Source organism: Tasmannia lanceolata, unplaced genomic scaffold (assembly GCF_043159265.1).
Source record: "Tasmannia lanceolata isolate RefF3 unplaced genomic scaffold, GAP_Taslan_0.1 ptg000003l, whole genome shotgun sequence".
NCBI classification, from domain to species: domain Eukaryota; kingdom Viridiplantae; phylum Streptophyta; class Magnoliopsida; order Canellales; family Winteraceae; genus Tasmannia; species Tasmannia lanceolata.
Window position 1 is genome coordinate 62,941,665 of NW_027518680.1, and position 26,187 is coordinate 62,967,851.

General features: G+C 39.8%; 1 protein-coding gene and 1 pseudogene across 7 annotated transcripts; both read left to right on the forward strand.

The window, feature by feature from the left end:
- Positions 1-422: 422 nt before the first annotated feature.
- LOC143870043 (uncharacterized) lies at positions 423-26,187 on the forward strand (annotated as a pseudogene).
- LOC143858305 (uncharacterized) lies at positions 1,144-8,193 on the forward strand. Of its 7 annotated transcripts, none has more exons than XM_077368990.1 (4): positions 1,144-1,223; positions 1,343-1,443; positions 1,556-1,622; positions 2,032-8,193. In XM_077368990.1, the coding sequence occupies exon 4, from the start codon at positions 6,835-6,837 to the stop codon at positions 8,068-8,070; it is 1,236 nt and encodes a 411-aa protein (XP_077225105.1). In that variant the 5' UTR covers positions 1,144-1,223; positions 1,343-1,443; positions 1,556-1,622; positions 2,032-6,834; the 3' UTR covers positions 8,071-8,193. The 7 variants fall into 7 exon arrangements, with proteins under 7 accessions (XP_077225105.1, XP_077225106.1, XP_077225088.1 ...); XM_077368991.1 differs by having other exon boundaries at positions 2,441-8,193; XM_077368973.1 differs by having other exon boundaries at positions 1,343-1,411; positions 1,556-2,352; positions 2,441-8,193.

Sequence of the window (26,187 nt, forward strand, 5' to 3'; positions counted from 1 at the left end):
TTAGTGTAAAGAGGAGTCATAAATGCACTAGAGGGGTGTTTGTCCCCAGTAAGAACATGGAGTGCAAATGATACAAGGGAATGATATTTCTAGTTTTCTACCCCTTTCCCTAAATTTCCAAACTTCTATTTGTCTTTCCTAAACTAAATCAATGATCAGGGAAGAATCATTTATGCCATACAACTTAACTCAAACTAGTTGGGGTCGGCTAATCCTAACGTGAGGAGACATGGCAACCAAAGTCAAGTAAACGTCGTGGGGCCCCACTTAAAGTAGAAGGCCTAACGTGGGGCCCCACTTATGCCATCTTTGACAAAAATGAAAAATCGGTAGAAGTCCAATATTAATGACAAAGATTAAACGGTAGAAGTCCAATATTAATGCCCATCTAGTCTTATCTTTCTATCCACTCGTCAGATCTCTCTATCGACCAGTCAGATCTCTCTCTCTCTCTCTCTCTCTCCCCCCCCTATAAATAGAAGGGTTTGAAGGTGATTCTGCATCTTCAACCAAGGCTTGTTTTCTCAGGGTTTTAGAGTTTCTCTTCCCTTTCCATGGAGCTTCCAAGTAAACTGAGTTGTAGGTTATTGCCTTCATCGTTTCTCTTCCATGTCTTCCTCTTCTGTCTCCTCTTCTTATCTGTAGAATCTCTCACTCTAGGAAACGAAACCGATCGACTAGCTTTGCTTGCCTTCAAACATGAAATAACCCAAGACCCTAATGGGGCTTTAAACTCATGGAACAATTCTCTTCATTTCTGCCAATGGCTGGGAGTCACATGCGGTCGTCGCCATCCTCAAAGGGTCATTGCCTTGAAACTTGGCGATCAAGGCTTGGTCGGACCCATGTCCCCTCACATAGCAAATCTCACCTTCCTCCATGAAATCAACCTCGCAAACAACGGATTCTCTGGCCAACTCCCTCCAGACATGAGTGGTCTATTCCGTTTGCGTTCTCTCAATCTGAGCCTCAATTCATATGAAGGAGAAATACCAGCCAATCTGACTGCCCATTGCCCAAAACTCACGTCTATGAATTTAAGTTACAATAATTTTGTTGGGGGGGTTCCCTACAAGTTCCACTCGTTCTCTCAGCTCGCTTACTTAAACCCAAATTAAAAGAGATCGACCCCGCACTCAAAACGCGGTTTCTTTTTTCTTCCTCCTGCACGCTGTTTTCACCCTCCCCTGTTCGTGATTATCTCTCCCGCGATTTTCTATCTGGTAACTTTCTTTCCGGAGATTATCTCTCAGGCATCTTCTTCGGATTTGCGATTTTATTTCTAGGGTTTTGATTTGCTTTCAGGAGTTTTGATATTCATTTTCAATTCTCTTTTTTCTAGGGTTTTGGTTTCTTTAAGAGAAGGGGTTTGGAATCTCGTTTCCTCACAAGAGAAGGTGAAGAAGAAAGGGTATAAGTCTCATTTATTCACATTGCCCTAAGGTTTTGAATCTTGTTTTATTTTTTTTCCTTTGGAAAATAAGGGTTTTGAATTCTCCTGTCAGATTTATCTTAAATCTAGGGTTTTGATTTCATTTTCAATTGTTTTTTCTAGGGTTTTGGTTTCTTCGAGAAGGGGTTTCCCTACCCATTTCCTCTCAAAAGAAGGCGAACAAGAAAGGGTATGAATCTAGTTTATTCACATTGCCCTAGTGTTTTGAATCTTGTTTTCTATTTTTTTTCTCTAATTAGAGTTTTGAATCTCCTTTTTAGAGATGATCTTAAATCTCTAATATTTTCTTTACTCTTTTGGAAAGAGTAATGAAATGGCGCAAAGTGATGAATTTTATTTGTTCCAATCATTTCTACCCGCTACATGTTTGTAGAAATGGCGCAAAGAGATGTTTCCATGCTCATCTCCATATGTTTTTTGAAGCAATGCCATGTTGTGCTTAAAGTTTGATTAGAAATACTCTTTATATGATTGCTTTGTGTTATAAATGTGATTTATTTGTGGGTTTTTTCCATTTTGAAATCCTGTTTTAATGATTTCTTTAGTATTAAACCGACTCGTTGGATATAATGTCATAGATCGATTGATGGGGATCATCCTAAGGTCCAAATTTTAGAGTTGAATAAGCCTCCTGTGCACAAATGATGGGGATCAAATTGGGAATAGAGCATATGCTGTGAATTCGTTTCAATACATACTATCTCGCACAAATGTGTGACTGACCACCTTGTATGCATATCATCTCCGCCTACTGTTATTCAGTTTGTTCATGAATATGAGTTTGATCTTTCACTTTTGTTTCCTAAAGCAATTCAAGTATCAGTTGCATTGCATCAATTGATGCTGGCTATGTTATTTCATTTGGCTTTTATCCTTCACATTCTAGTGATTTTTGGGAGGTATTACCCTGTTGCCTAATACACCTTTAAGTTGATATGCAACTCTGGCTTAGTATTTCATTTCTAACTCATTTGCAACTTGTAACAGTTCTTAACACGAACAGTATGGTGGGTGATCCCACTCATCTGGCTGCTAGTTGTATGTCGGTTTACTGGTATATTTGTATGGACATTGCTGGAGTACACTTTGCACCGCTTCCTTTTTCACATCAAAACAAAACGCAACCAAGAAGTAGAACATGACATGGTAAAACATTGATAGCCACACCCTGATCTTTTTTCTTGCTTCTTTTAAATGATTCTCTGGACCATTGAGTGAATCTGCATACACTGTTATGTTATGGGCTACATGATGGCCTAGTAGTCAATTTCCCATTTTATGATCTTTGTTTTCCCAATATTTACACTTAGTTCATCAGTATGTTGAATGACCATATTGGGTTGCTTAATTCTTGACATACTTGCCAAGTCACTTCCTTATAATTTCCACAGCCTACAATCTATTTTGTTGTTCCTTGGATTATTAGTGGATGCTATTCTGATTGGCTGCTATTTGGCAGGTGAGTCGGTCAATATGTACCCTAACAAGAAATGATTTTTTTTTTTTAAAGATTAACGTTCACAACATAAACCGTCGGTGAATAAATATTTACAGGCATTCATTAGAAAATTTCAATGTTTTCACCGACATTCACAAACAGTCGGTGTTTGTACCTACACACCAACGTTTTCAAAACGCCGGCATATATAATAATTGCAGCATTCAAAAAGCAACTTTTTGTGACGTTTTCTAACGCCGGTGTAAGTACTTTCACTGACTTTTGTTAACGTCACTAAAACCCTTTAGCGACACTGGATTTAGCGGCATTTTCAATGTAATAGCGGCTTTTTTTCTTACTTTCAGCGAAACGGTCTTGAAAGCTGGTGATAACCCATTTTCTTGTAGTGGGGCCACAGCCTAAATAGGTTGTGCCCCAAAAATCCTTTCCATATATAGGTTGATCCTAACCCTTCGATCTGTAGAGGATTAGGATCAAACAGTCCCTCCTCTACAGATCAGAGTGTTAGGATCAACATATGGAAATAATTTTTGGAGCACAACCTATAGGATAAAAAGAGTCACAGTGGTCATAATGTTGACGTCTGGTGAAAGTCTCATAAGAAACCAAGACAGAACAATACAAAGAAAAAAACAGTGCTCCTATTTGTTAATGAAATTTTATTTAACTAAACACATAAGTAACCAACCCATAAGAAAAGGAAAAAAAGGAGGTGAAAGAGTCCAAAAGAGGGGTTTATGGTGTTGTTAGGGAAGGAATGGTAGAGAGACAAAAAAGGAGGTTGGGTCACATGCTAGCGGGAATCTTCTCAAGGTAAACGTAGGCGTGGGTCCCATATATGCAAAGATTGGGGTGCCATTATTGAAACAAGGGGGTGTGGATGTCAACCATTAGATTGTATTATCAGAAAAGCAAGTTGAAGATAAGGTCTTAAAAGTGCCATTGTTTTTCTAAGATTTCTCATCCTCTCTCCACTCCTATCCTCTTGAATCTCTCTCCCCTACCTTCTGTCAAATTGGACCCACAAGTATTCCCTGGGAGAAATTTTCAAGGGAAATGGCATCCCTACTCACTTTTTTAATAAGAGTAACCCTTTATCTATGCTACATAGGGGAATGCAATACTTAAGGACACCCTTGCGAATATTGATCTTGACAATGATCTGCCTCTATGTAGGGAATTTTTTTAGGATATTTTTCCAAGGAAAATGAGTTTTCACATGTTTGGTAAACTCATTTTTCTTGATTTTTTTCCCAAAGTCAAATGAATTAATTGTTTTTCAAGGAAACTGCAAGATTACTAGATCCCGGATTTTTTCCATAGAATGTTTTTTCATGAAAAATATTATATTTCATCATTTTTTCCCTAGATCCAAACATCCCCCTAAGGGTGCATTTGGATTGCTGGAATCAAGCGCTATAATCAGTGTCATATTCTGATTCTCCCTGATTCTGATTTTTGGTTCAAAAATAGAAACAAAATCAAGCAGCAGAAATGATAGCTTGGCTTAATTAGAGAGGGGAAAATTCTAGAACATGTTTCCTACACCTAGAGGTAGTATTTTGATTCAACTCTGAACCTGATAAAATTTTTAATTAGAAATTTTTTAATTAAAACTTTTGGTTTACATTTTTCATTCCATTTTCAAGGAGAATCAGAATAGGATGCCAATTCTGATTCTTGATTCCAACAATCCAAATGGTTTCCACTGTCTCATGCACCTCTTTAGTTATTTTTTGTTTTATTATACCACTTTGCCTACCCCAAGAATAATCTTCCATTCCTTTCCATGTGGCAAGATGTTACGCTTCTAATCAGCCGTAACACAAGCAAACAAACGGAAAATAGAAAAAGAGGTTGGGAAAGGTTGATTCGAGGCAACCGGACCTCCTAGTGGTTCAAATCGAGAGGAACAATAACTCTCCGAGAAACATAAGTCTCTTTGCTAGAAATTTCTTTTTTCATTTCATTAGATTGCTATTACATAAATACAAGCAAGAGAGATTGCCACATCACAAGCACACTTACCCACTAACAAGACACCTCATAAATAACTAACTCCCACTACCCTACAACACATAGCTATATAACTAACACCCAAAAACACACATCCAACCACTAAATGAACATACCCCTCGTGAATAGATATAAATGAACAAAACTTGGCTCCAGAGTCCGGACAGGTCTGGAGGAAGTTCCTCTAGCGCCTCTGGCTCTAATAGCAGGGGCTGTGGAAATATCAAATCCATCACTACTTTATTGATAATGATACTCATACTTTCATATAATTTCTCCTAAACGTATAATAAACGGGCCAGAGCCTATTTGTTTTGATAATGATACTCATACTTTCAACTATAGACATTGACTTGACTAATTAGTGTAAGGTCACAAAGTGTTCTTGGAGGAAAATCTCTTTTGTCTTTTTCTGCGGAAAGACAACATCCATTCCAAACCATCCCTCGTGCATACGGCAGCGGAAGTCAAGTATTGCGGAGATAGGGTGACTCCAAGCCTTGATGTATGAGCGTATTGCGGAGCTACAAAATTGCACCGAAGGGATAATCATAGCCGTCCATTTGGCAGGTTTTAAATGTTGATAAATCTAAGCCTCAAGAAGTGTTCACAATTCACAGGTTTCACATGGGTATCAAAGACAATAAGCCAAGGATCGAAATAACAATGTCTAACCGTGCTCTAGCAAGAGTTGTTAAGATCCAAAATTCTTAGCGTGGTTGAAGAAGATAACATACAGCAATTGATTATTTGATTGTGTTGGAGTCATAGTGAATATGTTAACGTGAAAATTTGGCTCATTTTATAACAATACGGCTTGGACGTCGTACAATTATCATTATTTTAAGGCTACTGATATCGGCACTACCATGTTTTGACAATTATTAGCATCTCATAACTAAATTGTTTATTCATATTTAGTTTTTAATTGGCTTATGAGAGCTTTTTGGGAATTATAATAACTTTTGAAAGCTAGTATGAGTTATGCAATTATCAAAACATGGTGGTGCCAATATCAGCTGCCTATTTTAAAGCTAAATGTGAATAAACATGCAATTTTTGGGTAAGGAAAAATAGTGATGGGCCCCATCTTTTACAGGACTCAAATTTCTCATCTGTTTGGCCTCATTAAGTCATTATGGATGGGTAAAACCATATATACTTCTGGTATAAGGTGATAAAGAGACAATAAAAGGAGGTAAAAGAAATCCACGCTCCCTGTTCTGATAATGACACTCCACATAATACAAAGCTCTTTTTCCATGAGCTCTTGGGAGCATCTTGAGAATAATTGGAACAGCTAGCCTCTTAACATATCTCAATTTAAGTGGAAAATGGGTGAAAATTTTGCTTTATGCTAATTCTATGATGAAAGAAACATAGCCTATGGAAATGACATCTGTACCTCCTTTTTTAGTATTGGCAGTCCTCTCTTTGTTCTACCAAGGAAGGGCGATATCATCTCCTTTCAAATAATTTGATATAGGTGTGTCTATATGTGCATAATATCTGCTTTCGTTCTGCAATAATTTTATTTTTCCAGCAAAAGATAACTATATTAGAAGAGAGAAAAGATTACAGTAGGTCCAGCGGGCAACACTAATAGTTGCTCTCCTAGGAGCATGGTCAAAAGAAAAAAATCTTTCCTCTTACATTACAAAAATTTCATCCAAAGCCTAGCTAGCCCCCAAGTACCTACACTCTTACCTCGAGCCCAAGAAATGACATTAGAGGAATCACCTTCCACCTCTAACTTAACTTTCATATGCTCCCTAAATATGCTCATGCCGAGGTGTATAGCCCAAAAGTGGAATCCGTTGAGCCTGCTCAACTGGAAAATGCGTAAATAATGATGCCATTGCAATCTCTAAACCCTTTTTTGCTACTTAACAAATAATCAATTGCTATGGAACAATCAAATGGCGACGTGGAAGGAATCTTGCAGATCTGGGCCTCAGCCCATTTAGAATTTGATAGCGGGCCCAGGATTTTGGACCATTCGGATGGTAGCGGTGGGCATGGATACCAGCCCAGCGAGTGTTATTTTGAAGACCCTACTACGATATTCTCAATTAGAAGTTTTAAGGAAGGATCTTTTTCTTCACCTCTGGATCAGGCTCGCATTTTTGGGGATTTATCTGTGGGGGTTGACGATGGTTCTTTTTGGTCTTCAACTTTTGCATCTGCGGAGACTATGGATAAAGACTCTTTAGGGAGGGGTAGCAGGCGGGAGAACCTTCATCTTAGGATGGTTCGGAGTGGTATTGTTTCTCATCTGGATTTCAGTAACATGGAAGATCCTGATGTCCTGACTGCGGTTGATATCCAGGCAAATTGTTGCTCTGAAATAAAAGGGTGCTCCAGGAAAGAGGTTTCTATTTTCAGTGGTGGCTCCGGTCATGTTTCTTGCCACAGCTTGCACTCATCTTATTTTACTTTCTATTGTGGTTTGAGGAAGATATCTTTGAACCTATGTGATAGTTCGGAGGAGAGTTGGGCAATCCAGAATCATCTTATGGTGTGGTCCTTCGATAATCTTGTGAAGATTGAGTTGGGGATTTGGTCTTCTTCTTTGGACTCTGATGGCTTGCTGGCCGGGAGTAGGAGTTTTTTGGGTTTGTCTGAAGTAGTGGGGAAGTTCTTGGGAGGGCACCAGTCTCCAAATTTCTCTAGGAAGCAATTAGTTTCTAGGGCAGTTGTTGTGGTAGCAGCCCCCGATTCTAGCCGCCAAGTGGGGCTTGCTCTCCCTAAGAATAAGGTTATTTTGCAAAATTATTCTTCGGATTCTGAGGAGGTCTATGATTGCTTTAAGCAGTGGGAGGATCCTTCTGAAGAAGCTGGTGATTTCTTTGTCAATCATACTCTAGGTGTTAGTAAGAAGCTAGGTCTGATTTATGCAGGCCCTGAAGAGGAATTCAGATCTGAAATCATGGCTGCTGAGTTAAGGGAGTCTGAAGGTTCTGGACAGCCAGTAAACTGTCCAAAGGAGAGTGCCAGGAAAAGAGCCAGGGAACTCCATAGATTGAAGTCAGATATAAATTATGATGCTGTTGTGAATGGTAATGGCTCATTACCTAAGTCTGTGGGTCGGAAAAAGAGTGTTAGGAGGGGGAGGAAGACCAGAAATATTGGTGATCTATGAAGATATTGTCATGGAATATCAATGGGTTGGGGTCTCAGGAAAAAAGAATCCAGGTAAAAGAAGTTGTACGGAGGATGAAACCTGTTCTTATTTGTTTACAAGAAACCAAGTTAGAGGTTATAAACTGGCTTGTTATAAGAAGTTTGGGGGTTAAAGCAGATTGGGATTTCGTGTTTGTAGCTTCATCTGGTGCTTCAGGTGATATTCTGATCTTGTGGGATAAAATCAGTTGGAAGAAATAGGAGGAATGGCGGGGTAAATTTTCATTATCTGTGTCTCTTCGAAAAGTGGTGGACAACTCGATGTGGCTATTTTCTGGTGTTTATGGCCCTGTTCTTAAATCAGAGAAAGGGTTATTTTGGGAGGAGCTGGGAAGGTGAGGGACTTGTGCTCGTTCCCCTGGTGTATATAGGGGATTTCAATGAAACGAAAGAAGTGGGGGATCGCCTGGGTTGCAAGAGGGCTAATCAGTATATAAGAGATTTCGCTGATTTCATAGCTATGTTCGAATTAGTAGATTTACCATTATCAGGTGCATCCTTTACTTGGTCTAGAGGTCAGAGTCGAAGTCGACTTGATCGTTTTCTTCTCAGCCAAGATTAGGTTGAGGCGGTTCCAGAAGTTTATCAGAAAGTTCTTGCTCATTCGGTCTCTGATCATTGTCCACTTGTTCTTGACCCAAGATTGGAATCATGGGGTCCTCCGCCGTTTAGATTTGAAATTGTTTGGCTTAGAGATCCTTGTATGGAGGAAAATTTGGGAGGTTGGTGGGCTTCTTGTCACGCGGAGGGCCCGACTGATGTGGTGATTGGTAAGAAGTTAAGATATGTGAAGAAAAAGTTAAAAGAGTGGGTTAAGGTAAAGAAGTTACAATCTTTTGGGAGAAAACAATGGTTGGAGAAACGTATATTGGAGTTGGTTGCTTTAGAGGAGAGTGGTCTGGATTCAGAGGAGGATGGGGAGGAGTTGGGGAGGGTTAAGCTAGATGTAGACACCCCATTTTGACCGAACCCTAATAGAGTCGTTAGAGTAGAAACTCTGTCAAACTAGTGTTTTAATATCCCAAATTTGTTCCCGAGCTAGGTTAGGGTCCCACTAAAGTTCACATTAAATTTCGTCCGAATCCGTCGCTGTTTGCCTAGCAAACGGGCGACGTTTGTGGTGTAGCATAGTGTAGGAATAAGGGTGGCGATTTATCCAGAAATAGGGGTGCGCTGGAACCTGGAAAACCAATTCAAACTTTCCGTAATGGGTTGTCCAGGGAGATATTGGGGGTATGCGGATTAGTGTGTAACAAAATTAGTTAAGGGAGAATCTTTGGAAGCTTCCTAGGTGGTTAGGATTTCTTTGATCTTAACCCTTGAATCAAAAGGTGATTTGAAGGGTTAAGATCAAAGGGAGAGAAGATATTTTTTTTGCAAAATTTTTCCCCCTGTTTTCTACTTGGGCCGCCTCTTATACAATAATAGTTGTCCTAAATTTGCCAAGGGGGCTGTCCTGGAAGGTTTGGGGGTACAAATATATCATTTCTCTTTTTCTTCTTGGGCACCCCCCTGTGTGTTAAAAGGTATTAAAAATACACTGAAGGTGGTTGTCTCAGAGGAAAAGGGGGGGTCGAATTTTTGCTATTTTCGTCTAATAAAACCCCAACCGATTAGGGTTTTGGGGAGGAAGAAAAAGGAGAAAAAAAAAGTCTCATTCGCAAGAGAGAAATCGCAGAGAGAGAGAGAGAGGGGAAGGAAAAGAAGAAGGAGAAAACCACCATCTCCGACCTCACTTCCCGCCGGAAATCCGGCCAATACCCATCTCCGGCCACCGACCCTCACCTCTGCAACTTCAATCACCGACCCTCACCTCTGTTTTAATCCCATCCTCCAACCACTAAAACCCAACCCTCAAACCCATTTCTACCCAACCTAAACTCCACCGCCACCTTCTTTCACCCAAATCCGTCCCCTCTTCTCAGCCGTACCACCTCCTACCACCATCTTCTTCAACCTCCATTGAAACCCACCTCCTCCATCTTCCTTTCCCTTCAACCTCTAAAACCCACCGTCACTATCTCCTTCCATTTTTCGTTCAAAACAGAGAGAAAGGGAAAACCATTTTTGCAGAGGGAGAAGGCAAATTGCAGAGAGGAAGGAAAGGGAGCCACGACCACCTTCTTCCCTGGAAATCCGATCGGCTCCCCACCACCATTCCACCATCACCTCTTCCATTGCAGCCACCAGCCATCTCTCCATCCCAAATCCCCAACTCTTCTTCTTCTAATTTTTATTTCTACCCTTACCCTCTCACACCGGCCAATACCCCATTTCTAGCCACCACCACAAACCCATCTCATCTCTTCACCCTAAACCCTCTTTCATTCCTTCAACCTCTAACCACCACCTCCAGATTGCCGGAATCCGACCAAAAACCATCTTCTCCCACCCTTCCGGCAAGTTTGCCGGAGCTCCGGCCATCTCTATTAACACCCCATCTCAGCCACCAATTTCACCATCAAACCATCTCCACTTTCTCCTTCATTTTTCCTTTTCCTCTTCTGCAAAACCCAAACCCCTCTTCGAACCCATCTCATTTTCTACCCAGAATCCCCATAAACCCTCTTCCATTTTCTCTGCTAATCCATCTCCCCTTCATTTCTCCTCCTTTAACCATAGCCCATCATCTCCTCTCCCAAGAACCCCATCCATTGAAACCCACTTCTTTATCTCCTCAAACCCTTTTTCATCTTCCCTTCTCTTACATCGACCATCTTCTTCTGTCAAATTCTGGCTGGGTCCTATTATTTTTGTCTACTTCATCAGGTAATACACTAAACTCCTTTGTAGATATTTCTTTGTGATTGCTACTACTGCATGTTTGAGCTAATGGAATTATACCAATTAGTATGATACAGTTGCAAATTACCTTTCTCTATTCATGGATCTGATTTTGGTTCCATATTGCTGCAACTAATGTGGAGCAAGGAGAACACTTATAATAATGGGAAGCAAGGACAACAATTTCTTGTGCCCATTAGATCCTTGTGTTCCAGGCGACTCACTCGAGCATGCCTCTCACAGTTCATTGGCATAATAATCAGATCTTTTACATCTTGGTTAAGGAGGCAAAGCAGAGATTTCTATCTCTATTTCTCAGGCAACTCATCACTCTCTTTATGTCTTTGTAGATTTTGTCCTCTCAGTGCTCTTTTTTTCTTTTTTCTTTTTTCTTGGGCGTCTTAATTCTCCCTCAAGGTGTTTTCCAAATTGCATGAGTATGAGGATGTTGGTATTCCTTTTCGTTTAAGTATTGTTTAACCTTGGTAACCACCTGAAACTAGTTCTTGTGTTCATTCCAGCTCAATTTTCTTTGTATATCTTAGGTTGGGTCTTGATAACCCCAATGGTTATTTGTCAATTTTTGTGGGGATGGGTGTAATACCATCGTGAAAATCAATACATCAGCCTTGTGGGTATCCTTTGGTTAATTGGGCCATCGAAGTATAGCAAGGTTTCCCTCGTTGTTTGAGTCAGTCCTTGTTATTGCTGAGAGCCACCTGTTGGATCTCCATTCATGTTCGTTGCAAGTTTACATAATCTTTCTTTGAGTATATGGGACTGATTTACATTTTTGTACAATACTAAAATTTGCATGGCAGCAGCGACTGTAGTGATTTCATTTGGAAATCAATGAGGGCAATGAGATATTTCCACGAGTGTTATATATTTCTGTTGTGCCATGTCTGATAGAAAATGCGCACTTAGCTTTTGAGTGAGTATAATCAATATGGTCATGTTTGTTAGTTGATTTACCACATTCTATTTCATTTTGTTCAAGGAGCTATCGAACTCATTACGTATTCTCCCCAAATAATCTTGTGCACTGGAAATGACTTGTTACATTTACATTTTCTTATTTGCTTATGTTCAGTTGCAACATGGTGGGGTTTCAGTGGCAAACTCAAGTTAATTTTGTAAAATCCACAAATGATTCATGGGTCTTAATATCTCACTTCAAACAAATGATCCTCGTATTTCACTTTGGCTGCTGATTGAATTGATAATGAAGTAATGGTTGTGCTAATTTAAGCGCGGAGTTTTATGGTAAAAGGAATCTTATCGAATAAAGTTGCCTTACTATTGTTCATAGTAGCTCTATTGTGTGCATTTGTCAAAATAGAGTTAATCAGATTGGATCACTTTAATTTTTAAAAAAAAAGAAAAAATGGAAAAGGTTATTACAGCGGAGTTTAAAGCTTTCTTGAGTTCTGTTATTCAATTGAGGTGATTCTTAATCATTTGACTGAACTAGGGTATCTGCATTAAATGGGTTTGTCTCTTTTAGTGTAATGACTTTTAAGGATGTCTGGTGTTGTAGGTATCCTATGATACCTATCTTTTTCTCGAATCATTAAGGTCAAGATGATTTCGCATAGCTATCGGATTAGGACAATATCCCTTTCTATTCTTATCTCCTTCGGTGTCTTATGGTTCTCACCAAATTAAGGGCTTCTTTAGTCTCAGGTTTATCTTCATGCATTCCTCGGGATTTTCTTTAGATTTTTTGGATTTAATCGGCCCTAGGAGCATCCTCTTCGGGACGGGGTGATGAAGGCGCTAGCCCAAGCCCATCCTTAGGGGACTTGCTCAGTCCAAGTAGCGCTCCCCTCCTTTGTATATAGAAGACTTGCCCAGTCTCATCAGAACCCTTGTTTACGTCATTTGTGTCTCGGAGACAAGCCTTGTCTCATATAGAGAGTTTCCCCTTTAGAAGACTTACCTAGCCTCATGTTAGAGTGGCCTCCTCTTTGAAAGCGAGTCTTTGACTTGGTAGTGTTATTAGAGAGTCTCTGACTCATTTGTACTCTCTCCCTAGTGTTATTAGTTAGGAGTTTTTTCATTAGAGACTAACTCAGTCATATAGAGCCTTCCCTGCTTGGGATCTTAGATTGTCTTCTCTGTTCTTGGGGCACTAACTTTCTTGTTGTGGATCGTCTCTTTGAGGCGTTAGTTGCTTGTTCGGGATTTCCCCTTTGGATTTAGGGCTTTGCCCTAGTTTGTGGTGTTACTTGCGTGTTCCCTTTAAGATTGAAAACATTTAAAGGTCCAGAGCATTGGAAAAGCTTTAAAATCCAAAAACATTAGAAATTTGAAACTCAAAAACATTTGAAAACTTTAAAAATATCAAAAACATTTAAAAAAATACATTAAAAACCCTTAAATCATTTAGAGTGTTAGGTTTTAGTTAGGAGAGTTCGATTTTCGAACTACGTTGGCTTGATCCTCTTCCACGAGGTACGTAGTGCAGCTTGGGATCTTTATCCCAAGTCCAGCCAAACTTTTGTAAATAAACTTTGAAAATCTTTCAAAAACCCTTGAAAATCTTGTTTTCCAAAGATCTTCCTCTAGAGTTAGGAGTTTGTCCTAGATAGAGAGTTTTAGAGTTAGGAGTTTGTCTTTTGTTGTGTGCTTGTTGTGTGTTTGTGTTAGAGTTAGGAGTTTGTCCTAGCTAAGAGCGCATCCGTCTGGTCAGTTGGCGATTCACATCACCGACTGATGACTAGGTCTAAGATGCGTTAGTGATCCCATTGTTTTCCTTAGGATGCACAGCCTAGTTACACATAGGTTGTAGGAACCACCTGCATTAGCTTAGGGCTAACCCGCATTTAACTAGGGCATATAGGGTGTCCTAAAATCCACAATCCACTGGAATTTAAATAATCTTTCAAGAAGCTTTAATAACTAGTCCGGTCTTTTAGATCGAGTCTAAGATAGAGGTCTAGGTGTCTTAAGCATCATAGCTTAAAATAGGCGCGAAGAACTACGTTGCCTTGATTCTCATGGAGGCGGGGATACGTAGGCTTCTTTGGATGAACATCAGACCATCCAAGGACTCAGGCTAAATCGTTTAGAGTCTTAGGATTTGTTGTGTTGTTATATTGTATATTTTGTTGTGTTTTCTTACTTTCTTGTGCAGACCCTATACCTGTAGCTGTAGCATGCATGTGTTTGTCCACCAGAACTTAGACACCAGTTAGGTATGTCACTCATAACCTAGTTGTGATTAGGAGACACATTTTTTTTTTTTTTGTATGTGCTTATTATTTCATCCCTTGGTCATGCATGATTAGGTAGACATCTTTCCGGGGATATTTTGTTCCCATTTCACATTATTTTACCCAAAATTCTTTGGAGTTAACAATAAATGGCATAAGAGACCAAGTGTTCGCACTCGGACGAATTGGGGGTGCTCTTCGGACCTTCTCCATTCGTCATCAGGCACGGAACTTTTGTATCTCTGGTTATTCATTGCAAACAGAGCATTTGTTTTGGTTCCATGGCGTATCCATGGATGGCGACTCTGAGTTATTTTTAGATATATCTTGGTCTCGAGCCTGGGCTCCGGATCAGGATGTATCTCTTTCTTTTTTATATCGCCACTCATGCTATGTTGTGAGGGTGGCACATATTTTGAGAGTTCCTTGGTAGAGCTCTCCTTCACATTGTGGAGATCTAGAGGATGTAGGGACTCGTTTCCTCGCCCCTCTCAGATCGGGGTTCACACTAGAATATAAAGATGTGCTTCTTTATGAGGAGATTTCTTGGCGGCAAAAATCAAGGGTGAAGGTGACAAAAACACTGCATATTTTCATGCTATGGCGAGTGCTCGAAGGAGGAGGAATAGAATTGAATTCCTCAATGAGAATGGAAAAATATTGTCTGGTAAGGAAGATGTTTCAAAGGCTATCCTTGAGTTTTTGAAGTCTTTGTACTCCGCTGATGACATTACCCGTCCTATTCCGGAAGAGATGGCTTTTGGTAATCTGAGTTTGGAGGAAAATAATATCTTGGAGAGGCTTTTTGAGGAAGAAGAAATTGAAAGAGGAGTATTCTCTCTAGCTAAAGACAAGGCCCCTGGCCCTGATGGTTTTAGCTTAGCCTTCTTTCAATCTTGTTGGGCTATTGTTAAAGATGATATTCTAAGATTTTTTAAAGATTTCTTCGAGGGATTGTCACTTGATCGAGGAACAGGAGCTACCTTCATAGCGTTGGTACCTAAGGTGGAGGGTGCTTCGAAGGTGTCTAACTTTCGCCAGATTAGCTTGGTGGGGTGCCTCTATAAAGTGCTAGCAAAAGTTTTGGCTGAGCGCCTTAAGATAATTCTTCCTTCTATTATTTCGGATAGTCAGAGTGCTTTCGTAAGTAAGAGACAAATTTTGGATTGCTCCCTAATTACTAATGAAGCTATTGATTCTTACTTAAATAGTGGTAAGGGTGGGGTGTTATGTAAGCTTGATATGGAAAAAGCCTATGATAGGGTGGATTGGAATTGCTTGGATTACTTACTTGGGATAATGGGTTTTGGTTGTCGGTAGAGAGGATGGATGAGGAAATACATCTCTTCAGCTTGGTTCTCTATTCTAATTAATGGCTCTCCTAAGGGTTTCTTCAAGTCATCTAGGGGCTTAAGGCTGGGGGACCCTCTTTCCCCCTTTCTATTTGTTATTGTTGCTGAGACTCTGAGTAGATTGATGTATAAAGGAAGCAGGATGGGTTTGTTTGAAGGATTCTTTATTGGGAAAGATAAAGTGGAAGTGTCTCTCTTACAGTTTGCAGATGATACACTCCTCTTCTGTGCTCCTGATATTAGTCAAGTTCTAAACCTTAAGGCAACTCTTAGATGTTATGAAATGATTACTGGCCAACGCTCCAACTTTCTAAAGTCTAGGTTGTATGCTCTTAACACCTCCCCATCTGTTGCTTGTGGCTTTGCAAAGATTTTGGGTTGTGCTTTGGATTCCCTGCCCTCTTCTTACTTAGGTCTTCCCTTGGGGGTTGGTAGACCACATAAATCTTTATGGGATCCTATAGTACAAAGAATTGAGAGAAGACTGGAAACTTGGAATAGAAATTTAGTATCTAAAGGATGAAGGTTGACTTTGGTTAAGGCAGTGTTGGCTAATATTCCTGTATATTATCTTTCTTTGTTTAAATGTCCTGTGAGTGTGGTGTTAAGAATTAAGCAAATCCAGCGTAGGTTTCTTTGGCGAGGCTCTGATAAAAAGAAAGGCATCCCTCTGGTGAAGTGGAATCGGTTTGTCTTCCGATCAAGTGTGGAGGTTTGGGTATTAGAAGAGTAAAAGAATTTAATCATGCTCTCTTAGGTAAATGGTTTTGGCGTTTTGGAGTGGAGCAATCCTCTTTGTGGGTTAAGGTGGTTGGGAGCAAGTATGGTTTTCTGAATGGGAACTGGCAATCTGCCTGTGTTTTGAAAAATACAAAGTTGACAATTTGGAGAGATATTCAAAGGCTGAGTCATGAGTTTGAGAAAGGTATTCGGTTTAAAGTTTATTTGGGTGATCGTATCAGATTTTGGCCGTACCCGTGGTGTTCGGCTGAACCGCTTAAGGAGCTCTTTCCAGATCTATTTCTCGTTGCTTCTCAAAAGAATGCATTGGTTGCCGATTGTTTTGATCGGTCTGAGCTTGGGGTGGTCTGGAATCCGAGTTTCAGAAGGAATTTCTTTGTAAGAGAGTTGGCTTCTATTGTTCAATTGCGAAAGTTGATTGAAGGGAGTTATATCAAGAGGTCTGGGTCTGATAGAAGAATCTGGATCTGGAATCCATCGGGTTTCTTTTCAGTTAAATCTTTTTACTTTCAACTTGTGCCCTGTGGTTTACCTTCTATTTCAGCCAAGGTATGGTCATTTTAGTGCCCTACTAGGGTTTCCTTTTTTGGTTGGGCAGTGAGTCGTGGTCCCATTCAAACAATGGATTTTCTTAGAAAAAGAGGGATGTGGTTAGTGGACCATTGCCCCTTATGTTTTGAAGATGGAGAGTCTATAGATCATCTTTTTATCCACTACAGGGTTACTAGAGAGGTTTGGGGCCTTATTCTGTTGCGGTTTGGAATATGCTGGGTTTTTTTGAAATCTGTCCCCGAGGTGATTAAGAGTTGGGAATCGAACCCTTGGAAGAAGAAAGGAAAGGTTTTATGGAAGATTTGTCTTTTGGCCTCTTGGTGGGTTATGTGGAAAGAAAGGAATTCTAGGGTGTTTGATGGGGTGGCTAAATCTCCGTATAGACTTTACATCAAAATTATTGCGGTCTCCATATTGTGGGCTAGAAGTACCCCTTTGTTTAGATTTGTATCGGCTTTTGATCTCTGGGAGGGTTGGCGGATAGTGTGCAATGATAGGGAGAGAAGATCCATGATTGTACAAAAGTGGGAAGCCCTTCCTAATGATTTTATTAAACTAAATTTTGATGGTTCTTGTTTAGGCAATCCGGGTCCTTCAGGTGTTGGGGGTCTATGCAGAGATTCTTCTAGTTTGGTCATGTGGGCCTATTCTGGTCCTGTTGGAATATGTGATTCTAGTGAAGCGGAGGTTAGGGCGGCTTTCCATGGCATCAAGCATCTGAATAAAGAGTCCTATAATAAGGTGGTTGTAGAAGGGGATTCCTTAAATGTGATCAGTTGGCTTTCAGGAAAGGTTGACCCTCCTTGGAGGTTTCTCTCCTTCTTTGATGAGATCTCAGACTTAACCTTAGGATCTTCTATAGCTTTTAATCATGTAAAGAGATCTGCTAATGGTGAAGAAGATGCTCTAGCTAGATCGGGTGTGCCTAGGTTGGGTCTGGAATGGTTCGACTATTTTCCGCCTTGAGTCATTTTATTCTGTTGTTTATCTTTTAATGTAATCATTGAGAACCATCTCGGTTTCTCTTCCTTCAATATATAATTTACCATTTCAAAAATAATAATAATAATTTGATGTTGAACAAATCAGGTAGAAAAATGCAATATTATGAGCCATGGTTGCAACCTGGGTGTGAACCGATCCGAATGCCGACTATAAGTCTAACCCAATGTTGTTGACCCCTCCTCGATGGAATGATCCTAGCATGTTGATCAATCAAGCCTCATTTTAGGGTTCCAACAAACAAAGCTAAACTTTTCTTGAGATTGGGCCTTGCGCTCAGCTGCTCAGCTGGTTGAGGCTTTGTTCTTCAACCTTGAGGTTGGAGGTTCAATCCCAGCTTACCTACTTAAAAAAGCTACACTTTTCTTTTCGTTTTTTTGCCTTATTTCTTATAAACGAGATGACCATTCAGGATGGGACCAAGATCATGGGTGTCCCCAATATTGATCTTGACAATGATCTGCCTCTATGTAGGGAATTTTTTTAGGATATTTTCCCAAGGAAAATGAGTTTTCACATGTTTGGTAAACTCATTTTTCTTGATTTTTTTTCCCAAACTCAAATGAATTAATTGTTTTTCAATGAAACTGCAAGATTACTAGATCCCGGATTTTTTCCATAGAATGCTTTTTCATGAAAAATATTATATTTCATCATTTTTTCCCTAGATCCAAACATTCCCCTAAGGGTGCATTTGGATTGCTGGAATCAAGCGCTATAATCAGCGTCATATTCTGATTCTCCCTGATTCTGATTTTTGGTTCAAAAATAGAAACAAAATCAAGCAGCAGAAATGATAGCTTGGCTTAATTAGAGAGGGGAAAATGCTAGAACATGTTTCCTACACCTAGAGGTAGTATTTTGATTCAACTCTGAACCTGATAAAAGTTTTAATTAGAATTTTTTTAATTAAAACTTTTGGTATACATTTTTCATTCCATTTTCAAGGAGAATCAGAATAGGATGCCAATTCTGATTCTTGATTCCAACAATCCAAATGGTTTCAATAGTCTCATGCACCTTTTTAGTTATTTTTTGTTTTATTATACCACTTTGCCTACCCCAAGAATAATCCCCCTCTTCCATTACCTTTCACGTGACAAGATGTTACGCTCCTAATCAGCCGTAACACAAGCAAACAAACGGAAAATAGAAAAAGAGGTTAGGAAAGGTTGATTCGAGGCAACCGGACCTCCTAGTGGTTCAAATCGAGAGGAACAATAACTCTCTCAGAAACATAAGTCTCTTTGCTAGAAATTTCTCTTTTTTTTCATTTCATTAGATTGCTATTACATAAATACAAGCAAGAGAGATTGCCACATCACAAGCACACTTACCCACTCACAAGACACCTCATAAATAACTAACTCCCACTACCCTACAACACATAGCTATATAACTAACACCCAAAAACACACATCCATCCACTAACTAACCCCATTTACACACATCACTGACGACAATTCCATTTTAATGTCATGTATAAGGTGTCCAGATGTTGACAATGCCTTCTCTATTGACATAAATATCCTTGTGTTTCTTGCATTTTATTTTAACTTTTCTACTGTTTTATCTTGTGAGAGGTGAGGGACATTTTCATACATTAGAGCCCTTCATTCAGAGCTATCGGACCTTAGGATAGGAATCCGATGGACACGGTTCAGTTGTGCCCAATTCTTGCCCTTTAACTCTGGGAACCTTTGGATCCATTAGGTCCAATGACATCGTAATAAACTAATAATGGTCAAGCTTATATTGAAGGTTCAGAAACTTCCGTTTTGATAATGACACCCCTTCTCGACTAATTAGTGTGTGTTCTCGGTTTCTGTCGTGAATGCACATGACGCTCCCACACTAGTCAAGTAAACGTCGTCGGGCCCCACTTAAAGTAAAAGGCCTAACGTCAGACATGGCAACCTAAGTAAACGTCGTGGGGCCCACTTAAAGTAAAATTTCTTTGATATCCTAAATCATGAAAACGTGGACGGGCCCCACTTAACGTGAGACATGCTAACCTAAATCATGAAAACGTAGAGGGGATGCCGTGAACCAATGGGATAATCATAGCCGTCCATTTGATGGGCTTTAAATGTTTGGTAGAAAATGAAAAATTATTAATGACCAAGATTAATGTTTGGTAGAAAATGAAAAATTATTAATGACCAAAATGAAAAATCTAGCACTCTAGGAAACGAAACCGATCGACTAGCTTTGCTTGCCTTCAAACATGAAATAACCCATGACCCTAATGGGCTTTTGACCTCATGGAACAATTCTCTCCATTTCTGCCAATGGCTGGGAGTCACATGCGGTCGTGGCCATCCTCAAAGGGTCATTGCCTTGAAACTTGGCGATCAAGGCTTGGTCGGACCCATGTCCCCTCACATAGCAAATCTCACCTTCCTCCATAAAATCAAACTCGGAAACAATGGATTCTACTGCCAACTCCCCCCAGACATGAGTCGTCTATTCCGTTTGCGTCATCTCAATCTGAGCCTCAATTCATATGAAGGAGAAATACCAGCCAATCTGACTGCCCATTGCCCAAAACTCACGTCCATGAATTTAAGTTACAATAATTTTGTTGGGGGAGTTCCCTACAAGTTCCACTACTCGTTCTCTCAGCTCTCATCTATTTAGATCTAGGATATAATAGTTTGGAAGGAAGCATCCCGTATGAGCTCGGACGACTAACCAGTTTAGATTTCCTTGAACTCAGTGTAAATAATTTGTCAGGTATGATACCTCAACCAATTTACAATCTCTCGTCTATTTCTAGTCTCTCACTGGCAGAAAATCAGTTGCATGGAAGCCTTCCACCCGACCTGGGCCTCTCTCTCCCTAATTTACAATGGCTTCTCATGGATGTGAATCTATTCACAGGACCCATTCCAGTCTCTTTATGTAATGCATCACGACTTTCAATCCTTATGTTTTCTAATAATAGCTTTAGTGGGTTCTTACCTATGAATTTGGGAAGCCTTCAAGACCTCTATGCTCTTAGCATCGGAGGTAATCAGCTAGGAAGCAGAGGCAAATCTAACGACATGATTTTTCTCACTTCTTTAACCAATTGTTCTGATCTACATTACCTATCACTGGACTGCAATTACTTAAGTGGTTCACTGCCCGGCTATATAGCTAATCTCTCAACTCAACTGACATACCTGACATTAGGAAGAAACCAGATATTTGGGAGCATCCCATCAGGTATTGAAAATCTGGTAGGTTTAACAGCACTGGGCGTGGAGAGGAATTTTCTCACAGGTATTATTCCTGTTGGACTTGGAAAGCTTAACAAGCTGCAAGCATTGGCCTTGCACACAAATGGATTGTACGGCCAAATTCCATCTTCCCTTGGCAACATAACTCGTTTGTTTGCACTCGATTTATCCGAGAATAAATTACAAGGTGGCATTCCAGCAAGTCCTGGAAATTGTGGATACTTAGAAGAATTGTTCCTTCATCGAAATAGCCTCAGTGGTACTATACCCATACAAATTCTTCAGCTTTCCTCTCTATCAAAATACCTTGACGTATCCTTTAACTCTTTCACAGGATCCCTTGCTTCAGAAGTAGGAAACTTAAAACCAGTGTTTAAAAATGCGGTTTTGACGCAGAACGCGGCCAAGAAAAATCCTTGTTGACTCGGCGCGGACGCGGCCAAGAACGCGGTTAACACGGTTGACAAGGTCATAACTCGGGAGAGTCAAAGGAGTTTATTGACTCTGTAAGGCAAAACGCGGAAACCGGATGTGGTGAAACGCGGAATGCGGCCGAGGTAAAAAGGAGTCGACTCGGGCGAGTTCCTTGCCGAGTCAAGGAATTTTTAAACACTGCTTAAAACAACTTGGGGAAATAAACATTTCTTATAACAGTTTATCAGGTGAGATTCCGAACACGTTAGGCTTTCTAGAAAATGGATTAGTCTTTTGCTTTAGGGCTCATTAATTATTCTTACTGTAATTCATAAGGATTTGATAGCATTTGACAGGCTCTGTTTCCCAATTTAGGTTCCAAAATAATTGAATGGCTATCCATAAAGATAATTCCAGTTAGGTCACGTTTGGATACCAGCAATATTTAGATTTGGATTTAATTGATATTTTGAACCAGTTACGACAGTGCAAAAAATTTCGATTTTCAAATCTTTTCTGCGAGACATTATTTGAAATTCAACGTTTGTGGCAACTTCCTTCACCATCGCTGCTCTTCGACGTTGCTCCGGCAACAGCGAGACATCCCTTCCTCTCTCTCTCTCTCTCTGAAAATATAATCATGAAGATGATTGATGTGTTTTGTATCCAAAACTCAAATCCAAATCAAAACACAAATGCATGAGGTATCCAAATGGTTATACGATTCGTAACTTTCAAGAAATGCCAGCATGGAGTTTTTGGTCTCGGACGCGGTGTGCCGTGTTGGGGTACTTGAGGGAACCTCTTTGAAATGAAATTACGAAAATACCCCAGCTCTGTTTATTCAATTTTTTGGTAATTACGTTTAGAAATCAGACTATCAGACCATAAACAAGAAACATTGCTGATAAATAAAGAAATCACTTGGACCTAGTAATCACTATAGGGCGATATGACTGATAGAACTTGATATTATTGGATTTATTTTGTTTACTGATCAATTCATCATGAGCTGACTTCAACCCGAATGAAGTGAACCGACTAACCAGGTTACATAGATTCTAACTATCAATGTTCGGATTTTTTTACTAACAGTCGCCCTAGGAACCGTGAGGCGGGTAGTCTAGCTCATGGGAGTATGACTAGAGCCGAGCTATAATTTTTTGAATTTCTTCCTCTCTAAGAAATTATGTCTGCTTATTTGGCTTTTGTACTCCTAGGCCCATGACCCGCCTTGATCTTTGGCACTCTTTTTTTCTAAATAAAGTACCAACTCAACTCAACTAAGCCGTTGTCCCAAATTAGTTGGGGTCGGCTACTGAATCCTTTAGAAATTTTTCATGAAGAACTCGATAAAGTAACACCATTTCATAAAATAAAAAGATAAAAAACTAACAGTCGCCCTAGGCCCCATTATGAGGTCTGTTGATCCATTGAACAACGTCTGGTCCAGCCTAGATCAAACAATCAGAGTCCGTCTATCTAGGATGCAAATAGGATGCCCATTTAGCCGGCATGTGAGCTACCATCATTATTGTTTCAATTCTCAATAGGATTTGCTAGGGAATTTTTTGGAAAGACATTTGCGGCTCACTTTTGCAGTAGATAACACCCAGCTCAGATGATAACACCCAGCTCAGATGAATCAAAAGAATAAGACAAAATCTGTTAAAAACTGAGAATATTGTTTGTTCTCTTGCACAATTAAGCCGAGAATTGACTTTCCCCAAAATTGCCTAGCAATTATCAGCATTCCAAATCACTCAAATTTATGGAATCTTAGGCTGATGATTAGGATCAAATCCTACCAATGACCATTAGGCTGAATTAGGAGAGACAAAGAGTCATTAGGAAGACACCACATTTTTAGGAAGTTTGTAACAGCCCTCCCAGTTATACCACGTGTCTATCGACAAAAAGTATAACACATTTTCATGCCAATAGTACCCTACTTTTTTTTAATAATACGACAAATAACCCTTATATTATTATGCCTATTTTGGACGATCCTATAACAGTCGCCCTAGGCCCCATCATGTTGTTGAATTCATATTGTCTTATTTTGTTCCCTTTCTCTGTTTATTGATCATTTTGTTCTATATGATAAGGGAGATGTTTATTGTCTTAACAGGTATTTGCACTAGGGTCAATTAGGCCCGGTCCGGCCTTGCCCTGCCCAATCAGAGCCAATCAAGGCGAGCCAGGGCCAGCACTGAGCCCTGTAGTGCGGGCCATGGGTTGAGGTTTTTCGGCCCTGACTCAGGGTCAAGGCTGAGATAATGGGATCCAGGGTTGGGCTAGGGTTTTGAAAAACCCGACCCTGTTGCGGCCCTACTTACAACAATAAGGCCCTTTATACGGTGGAAGTACCACCCTTGACTTTTGATCCATCAGCAGCTCCTCAAAAAGCTAAAAAAATGAGCAATATCAAGGGCGGTACCCTTACTGTTTTGTTGCAGGAAAATCTCTTTTTGTCATTTTCTGTCTAGTTGAATTCGAAAGAGACAACATCCATTTCAGGACGGCAGGATCATCCCTCTGACTAAGTCAAGCACTTTAAGTAAAATTTCTAACGTGAGATAGGGTGACTCCGAGATGTATGCCTATATATTGCGGATTGGATGATGCTACAAAAATGGACCGATGGGATAATCGTAGCCGTCCATTTGATGGGCTTTAAATGATTTGTAGAAAAGGAAAAAGATTAACGCCCAACATTAATCGGTAGTAGTCTCATACAGAGGGCTACGATCATTCCGATCAGCAGTCCACATTCGGCCGGTAGAAGTCTAATACAGATGGCTAGGATCCACATTCGGCCGGTAAAAGTCTAATACAGATGGCTAGGATCGTTCTGATCAACGGTCCACATTCACCTGGTAGATTCCTATATGGATGGCTAAAGTAAACTGATTATTTGACTGTAAATTGCGTTTAATTTTTAGTTCAGTAGTCAGTTTTGGAATCAAAATCAATTCTCAAAATCCAAATAGAACAGGTTGGAAAGATTAGGTAGTGATGGGCAAAAGTCATGGATCCTATTCAGCTCCTTTTTCTTCCCCGGGCCACCCCCTTTAGTGTATTTATGACTGCTCATTTTACTCTAGAAGGGCGTTCCTCAGTGAAGAAAATTGTCATAGTTTGGAATACTTACACATGGATCATAACCTCTTTCAAGGAACCATTCCTTCATCACTGGTCAATTTAAAAGGTATTCAAGAGCTAGATCTTTCACACAATAACTTGTTTGGAAAGATTCCAGAATACATGGAAAAGTTTCACTTACTTGAGTATCTAAATCTGTCTTTTAATGATCTTGAGGGTGATGTACCAAAGGAAGGGATTTTTAGAAATGCAAGTGCGATTTCAGTTTATGGAAACAACAAGCTTTGTGGGGGTATCCTAGAACTACAGTTGCCAGCATGCCCTCTCCAAGTTTATAACAAACATGGAAAATCTCATTCTCTACGAGTAATAATTTCAATAGTCAGTGTGATTTTATTCCTTATTATACTATCTTGTTTCTTTGCTCCCTTCTATTGGAAAAGAAAGTTGAGAAAGAATCCTGTTGTTTCGACGCCTTTGGAGGATCTATGCTTAAAGCTTTCTTATGCGGAGCTCCTAAGAGCAACTAATGGGTTCTCATTGGAAAATTTGATTGGTGCTGGAAGTTATGGTTCTGTTTATAAAGGATTTTTAGACCACAATGAAACGGCTGTTGCAGTGAAGGTACTCAACCTTCAACAACACGGGGCTACTAAGAGCTTCAACGCCGAATGTGAAGCCTTAAGAAACATTCGGCATCGGAATCTCATTAAAATCTTAACTTCTTGCTCAAGTATTGATTACCAAGGCAATGATTTTAAAGCTTTGGTTTTCGAGTACATGCCTAATGGGAGTTTAGAGAAGTGGTTGCACCAAAGTGAAGATGGGCAACATCCAGTGATGAACTTGACCCTTATTCAAAGGCTTAATATAGCCATTGATGTGGCCTCTGCATTAGATTATCTTCATCACCATGGTGAAATACCACTTGTTCATTGTGATTTAAAACCAAGCAATGTTCTTCTTGATGACGACATGAATGCCCATGTGGGTGATTTTGGGTTAGCAAGGTTTATTTTTGAACCCAATGCTAATCGCTCTAACAATCAAAGTAGCTCGCTGACGATAAAGGGTTCAATTGGATATGTTGCTCTAGGTAAATGACTCTATCAAAACAATTTGTTCTTTATTATTATCTTACAAGATTTTTAAAATTTTTATTAGCTTGATTACACGAATCTCATATTTCCTTTCTAACAAGATCAAAGCTTTGATTTTTATCTTCATGTTTAAATGCAAAGAGTATGGTATGGGTGGAAAGAGATCTACACATGGAGACGTGTATAGCTATGGAATCTTGTTGCTGGAGATGTTCACAGGAAAAAGTCCAACGGACAATTTGTTTACAAATGGCCTAACTCTCTACCAGTTTGCTAAGATGGCCCTACCAGATCGAGTGATGGACATTACAGACCAAAAATTGCTCTCAGAAGAATTTCAAGTTGCCAACAATAATAACAACCATAGAAATATGAGAAGTAGAATGCATGACTGTGTGGTCTCAATGTTCAGAATCGGTGTCTCTTGCTGTGCAAAATCGCCAAGAGATCGAATGCAGATGGGTGATGTTGTCAAGGAATTGCATGTGATTAGTGACTTGTATCAAGGAATAGGCATCTATCGAGATAGGCAAAATAGGATGCCAGCTTTACACGAGGGTTCATCTTATCTAAGTAATTGCTAA

Coding starts and splice junctions, on each gene's coding strand:
- LOC143858305 (XM_077368985.1), top strand. CDS start 6,835: ATGGAACAATCAAATGGCGACGTGGAAGGAATCTTGCAGATCTGGGCC.